General features: G+C 34.0%; 1 protein-coding gene across 2 annotated transcripts in view; it reads right to left on the reverse strand.

The window, feature by feature from the left end:
- Positions 1,288-6,446, reverse strand: part of LOC109825103 (sm-like protein LSM8) — a 6,168-nt gene continuing 1,009 nt past the window's right edge. Inside the window, exons 2-7 of one of the 2 annotated variants that reach the window (XM_020391844.1) lie at positions 5,379-5,472; positions 5,188-5,228; positions 5,026-5,100; positions 3,068-3,120; positions 2,840-2,969; positions 1,288-1,624 (exon numbers count right to left, since the gene is read on the reverse strand). In XM_020391844.1, the coding sequence (XP_020247433.1) occupies positions 2,879-2,969; positions 3,068-3,120; positions 5,026-5,100; positions 5,188-5,228; positions 5,379-5,415 (297 nt within the window). In that variant the 5' untranslated portion in view covers positions 5,416-5,472 and the 3' untranslated portion in view covers positions 1,288-1,624; positions 2,840-2,878. The remainder of the gene's footprint in view (positions 1,625-2,839; positions 2,970-3,067; positions 3,121-5,025; positions 5,101-5,187; positions 5,229-5,378; positions 5,473-6,446) is intronic. The other variant, XM_020391837.1, reaches the window with a different exon arrangement.

Raw genomic sequence — 6,446 nt, forward strand, 5'->3', positions numbered from 1 at the left:
GTGAGATACTACTTTCCTTTGCTATGTATCGATAAAATTTCAAGCGAGAAAAAAGATGGAAAAGGGCTCACTTGGGCCTGGCCGACGGCCTGGCCAGCTTGGAATCTGACATCGTTGTGGTCGGCCATTTCCTCTTTGGTTACTCTTTTTAATTTCCTTTGCTCCTTCTCTTCGTCTAACGAATGAATGGGGGACGGGGGAAGGGTTAAGGGGGTATTTATAGCTTGGAGAGCGCATCGCGCGTCCTAGGATGAAGGGCTGTTGCGTAAGGAACTGGTACCCGAGGTAAGAAGTGTCACGCGCGGATTGAATCGTGGAGTTTTTTATGCCCGTTTGACGAGGGAATTGGTTGGTTAGGCGTTCAACTCTCGGATGCCAATAATTGACGCGTTCCTGCGAGTAACCAGTGTGGATTCTAACGGCATAGATCATCTATGCCATTCATGGTTGATTTAGATGCTGTTGTTATTTTATCAATGATGTAAACTTAAGATAGGACCTTTACCGGCGAGAAGCTAGTTTATTTTGGCACTTGCTTTGGATTCATATGTATACACACACACACAGCATATGTGCTTTCGTTTTCAATTTTTTGAATGTGAAATTTTAATTCATAATCTGTTAAGTTTGGATACAAACGCTGTTGTGTAAAATTTGTTCAATATGTTCAAATACATTGTCAGATATAACAGAAGGTTTCTAAAAGCATATGTTTCTAGTATACCTTCTATAGTTTTCCATCGCTGTTTTTCTCCAAGCATGACATTAGTCTCACATTGAGCATTTTATAAACACTAATTCAGAAGAAAAGGAAAAGGGGGAGAGAAAAAAAAAAGGCTTGATCATGGCCGAGAACCATTAAAATCGAGTGATTCTTGTTTTTTTTAATTGCATTCCCTTACCTTCAAATCCTTCCCCCTTCTCCCCTGATGAGATTACCAGTTCCGATCTTTCTACGCATCTCCGCAGGCATGCCCAACAAGTATGTCATCAATTTTGACTCTCTTTAATATGTATAGGGATGTACTTAACAATGAGAACGTGCATGACAAATATGAAACAAAACTTTGCCCAAATGGAAACAAAGGTACATATTTGGATGACAAGGTCGTAACGTTCTCAAGAACCAAATAGAAGTGCCTAAATGTTTAGGCAGGGCTACATTTGTCCTAAAGTTGCAGAAAATATAGCAATCGACTCAGAAGAAAACTTAGAGTGATTATGGCTTTGATATAAACCAGAAAATATTATTATTAAAAAAACGAACATTTTGCAAGACAACAGATATAATCCATCAAGAACATTGTCTGGAAAAAGAAAAGCGCATCAACCTTTAAAAGGTCGCAGTTAGCTGATCATGTACATTAGAAAAACAGCATATCATCAGAATTGGTTACAATGCCAGGTACAAATTTATAATCAGCAACAGCGAAGTTTACTGCAGGAATAAATCTCTACAGGTACAAAATAAAGATTATCCGACTACTGTCATCAAACACATCGTACAGAACCAGCAGATCTATACTGTACCCTCAAGCTCACTTAGATTTATCTTCAATTTCCAAAAGCTTAATTCTGAAATTAGAACTTGCATTGTTAGTTCATCACTACACCTTATCGGAGGCTGAAAAGAACAAAAGCAGAGAAAAAGCAGTAAGCTGAACATAATAAAAAGTTAAGCAGTTTCCCCTCATCTACTTCAATCTCTAAGGTTAAGTGTCAACATTTACTTGGAAGTTACAAATCATAAAAAGGACGTCTCAACCAAAGATAGCATCTAACATGTTGGGAAGTAAAATGGTCAGTAGTTTATCTATTTGCAGTATATATTATTACAAAAGAGTGATTTTAGTCCTTTGGTCCAACATCTTTCACGTTCTTCTGAATTATCCCATCCCGACTGTTAATAGAAGGATTATAATTGTTCTACTTACAAATTTTAACTGATTAAAATGACTATTAACTATTGGTTAGTTTAGAAAAACTAAAACCCAATGGTTAATAGAAGAATTCCCAATCAAGAGAGCGCTCAAATTTATTATCAAACTCTGGGGTTTCAAATTTAATAAGGATGATTTAATATCTAGGGATGAGTAAGTCATATTTAAGTAATTAAGGATCTGTAATTCATTAAATCTGGGCAACTTAATTTGAGTAAAACACTAAATATTCACAAAGATTTATATAATAGAACAAAAGGTATTGTTATTGTTATGTATAGTAGTAACACTGAAACTAATTGCTAATTTGATTACAAATTTAATTTTAGTAAAGAAGCATTTGATTATGACTTATTTTTAAAAAACAGAAAAATACTTGACTTTAAATATGCTTTTGTTAGAAAATTAAATAAATAGAATCTTATTCCTACATAATCAAAATAAATACTCCTTTAGAAAACATGCATTTGTTCTTGCATCTATGACCATATATACTTACTAATTGTAGATACATAAATCAGAAACCCCTAATACTGCATGTGCAGTGCGAGTGATCAAATTCTAGTGTCTAATAGAAATTATTGGAAAAGGATACTAACTGATTTCACACATAAAGGGCCACTCTTAAGGTTTTCTACCGAGAAATTTGATCCACAAAAAACATCAGTGTACATAAATATTAAATAAGGGACAAATGAAACAAAATGTAAATTGCTTACAGAGGACTAATGGCACAGAATTCGCAGAATATATGGAGCAAATACCCCTTAAACAGGATATTCAAATGAAGCTGCAAATATTATATGCATAAACCATTTTCTTTTGCATTTGATCCCTTAAGATACTACACCCTAAGATCAGACATAGTTCAGTAGATTAAATTTTTCTGTCAGCCAAACCTCAAAATTCCATGCAGAGAAGCTCGGGCAATTGGATGATCAATGAATCACAGGCTTCAGAGGGTGTGCCCTAAGTCTGGATAGGTCCAGATTTGAGTCCAGCTCCTCATCTAATTCTCCCACAACACAACTGCAAGAAGAAAAGGAAAAGGGAAACCATTACAAAGAACCTTGCAAATAACGATAACAAATAAAGCGAGAATCTTTAAGATAGTGAGAGAAACCTACATATTATCACCCCTTATGATGTACAAACCAAGAACAAGTTGTTGCACACCTTCCTACAAATAGAACATAAAGGTCACAAGAGTTAGCTTCGTTATTGTTTGTGGAAAATTCAGATAGAATGAACAAGTTTGATGCTAATGCTGTTATCTGTAATATTACACATAAAAAAGTAAAATGTTAACGCAAATGGACTAAAGTAAAGCTCATTTTATTGGTAGCTGCAGGTTGTACCACTCCTAATGTCGATTTTATGGAATCCAAGACCCAAAAAGACAGCACCTTAAAGTTAAGAGCCTCAAGTATGATTAAGAAACCTAGCGAGGGAGGTCTACCCTTAGATTCAAATTTTTTTTACAAGAAAGTGTCAAGCGTATATAAGATCACATGAGTTTGTCTTTATTAACCAGGATATTATATTATGTGCACTTGATGTATTTAGCGTATATAAGATCACATGAGTTTGTCTTTATTAACCAGGATATTATATTATGTGCACTTGATGTATTTGAACTATACGTATATTTGGATAATTCAGAGTATTAACCAGGATATTATATTATGTGCACTTGATGTATTTGAACTATACGTATATTTGGATAATTCAGAGGGTCTGTTGGATATTTTTACCACTACTGTAACTATGTTCATATTTTAGATGAATATCGGATATCAACATGTACGTTCAATTCAACAAATCTGACATGAAGCATATTATCCATTTGAACCCTTAACTGCAACCATGCATGGAAGTACATGGACATGTAACATGGTGAGATGGTGGCCCATTAACTCTTTCTGCTTTGGGCAATTCAGAACCAAACCAGCGAATCTATTTGCTATTGGTCATAAATCTATCTTTAAAAATAGTACCCCTAACTACATGTATCTTCACATCTTTACCCATTAAATTATAAACAAGAATAATATTCTCAAGAAAACAATAGTACATATTTACCCATCTTTACCCATTAAATTATAAACAAGAATAATATTCTCAAGAAAACAATAGTACATATTTACCTAAATTTTGATATTTCAGAGGCTTTTTATTTAATTTTGTTTATGCATTATCAGGGAAAATGCTTTTACCTAAATTTTGATATTTCAGAGGCTTTTTATTTAATTTTGTTTATGCATTATCAGGGAAAATGCTCCATGTTCCTTCATTTAATCAGATCCCATTTCTGCTACTGAAGCCTATCCAATGTCAATTATGCATGTTATCCAAACAACGAGGAAGCTTGGATTTGCACTAAGTGGGAAATATAAGCAAGCTGAAAGGAAAACTCAATGCAATTATGCGACAAAATGATAGAAATATGCCTCAGATATCATTTAAAAAACAGATAAGTTTCATGTACAGTTCCAGCTACCAAAAATGATAGAAATATGCCTCAGATATCATTTAAAAAACAGATAAGTTTCATGTACAGTTCCAGCTACCAAACACATTATTTTCACTACTTACCAGTCATTTAAAAAACAGATAAGTTTCATGTACAGTTCCAGCTACCAAACACATTATTTTCACTACTTACCAAATTTATGAGTTATTGTATGCAAAAAATTGCATTTCAAATAGCAGTTGCAATAGCACAAAATAGTTGCAAGTACTCTAACTGTAACATTTTTACACATGTGGTTGCAGAAAGAAGTCATTTTTCCAAATAAAAAATCCAACTAGATTAATTGCAAGCTATTTTTGGAGAAACAAAATGTCTTACTTCTAACTGTTGTTGTGAAAATATTGTAATCACATTAATAGATAGCTGCAGCTGGAAATAGAACTGTCTATTGCAAAAGGCAGTTTTAATTGCAATTTTTTATGAACCACATAGCTCAGTATTGAGATCTTAAATGCAAAACATAACATCCTAGAGCTTTAAAGATAAATTTTGAGGACAGCAATAATATCATGAAAATGACCTAGAAACAACACTTAAGACAGGTAAATGAACCTTTGTCGAGTAAACCCGCTCATGTGACTCGTCCAGAATAATATTGGTAGCTTGGTCAAAGCCTTTCAAGATCCCCTAAATGAAGATGGTTTGTGTTAAAAAACAATTAGTGTTTTGGATGCAATCAAGCTATCAAAAAGCAATGAAGGAAATGACACTTACCACAATGTTCCTTCCATCATTTGTAATGACTGATATAGTTTCTGTATGCAAAAACGAAAAAGGAAAAATTAGTGACATTAATTAACAAAAACCAAATTAATTGTGAAAACCCATTGTAGTTTTGAAGAATGCTAATCACAAACTATGTAAATGCAAATGTAACCAAAATGAGTAAATAATAGAGCACATACGGTCAACAAGCGATTCAAGGCCAGGACCCGTTGACATTATGTGAAAATAAGAGACTGCAGGCTACACAGCCAGATCAAATGGTTTTTTCTTCTTCTGCACACATAAAGGACAATACTAATCAGTGGTTGCATGGGCATATAACTAACATTATGACAAAAAATTAATGCAGAAGAGAGAAGAGGCCTAGGTGTGGCACACTAGCTAAAACATAACAATGATAGAAAGCACAGAAATATAGACAAAACAATGTCATAGCTATTTTCATTTATAGTTCAATTAGTTGAAATACCTAAAGCCGGTTTTGAACTATGACATGAACAATGTGAAGAACTGTTAATGGAAAGACACACTAAAGCTATAAAATGTATAGCACATAAAGATTCATCTCATTTAAGTCTTAATAAGTTCAACAAATCAGCAGAAAAAAAATTGATCATAGAAGGGTTAACAACATCTTGCTTGAATACTATTTCATATTCATGAGAAATCATCTATGGTTTGCCCCCATCAAATATTGTAGACAGTGGAGCGCAGCTTCACATGAAGAAAAGGTGCACAAAAACTTCAAAAATATTTTGCACCTAACATCAAATCTCCGAACTAGAGCAAAGTTTATTGATGCCCACATCGTTTAGTCATATTAAGTACAGCACTAATCAAACATCATTCAGACATGTGTTGGGCCCTTCTCAAACTGTCCAATCAAATTACTAACTTTTTTTTAAGTTTGAGACAGTTTCTTAGACCAAATTTCAACACTTTTTACCAGTGTTTTAAGTAACGCTAATAGCACCGATATAGCGCCGCTATTTGCATTAGCGAAGGCCACCACGAGTAGGGATTTAGAGGTAAACAATAGCGCTTGTGAGCGCTTTTCGCTCACAAAAGCGCTCAAAAGTGTGAAATAGCAGTGAATAGCAGTAAAAATACACTTTTTACCCTAATCAGAAGCAATAAAAGTGGAGTTTGAGACAATTAAACCCGATCCATACTAAACCCAACCTGAACTTTATTAAAAGCCAAAGTCAAACCCCATTTTTCTCCTCTCTGTCGATAGGGGAAAAAAC

This window comes from Asparagus officinalis, chromosome 1 (assembly GCF_001876935.1).
Source record: "Asparagus officinalis chromosome 1, Aspof.V1, whole genome shotgun sequence".
NCBI lineage: Eukaryota > Viridiplantae > Streptophyta > Magnoliopsida > Asparagales > Asparagaceae > Asparagus > Asparagus officinalis.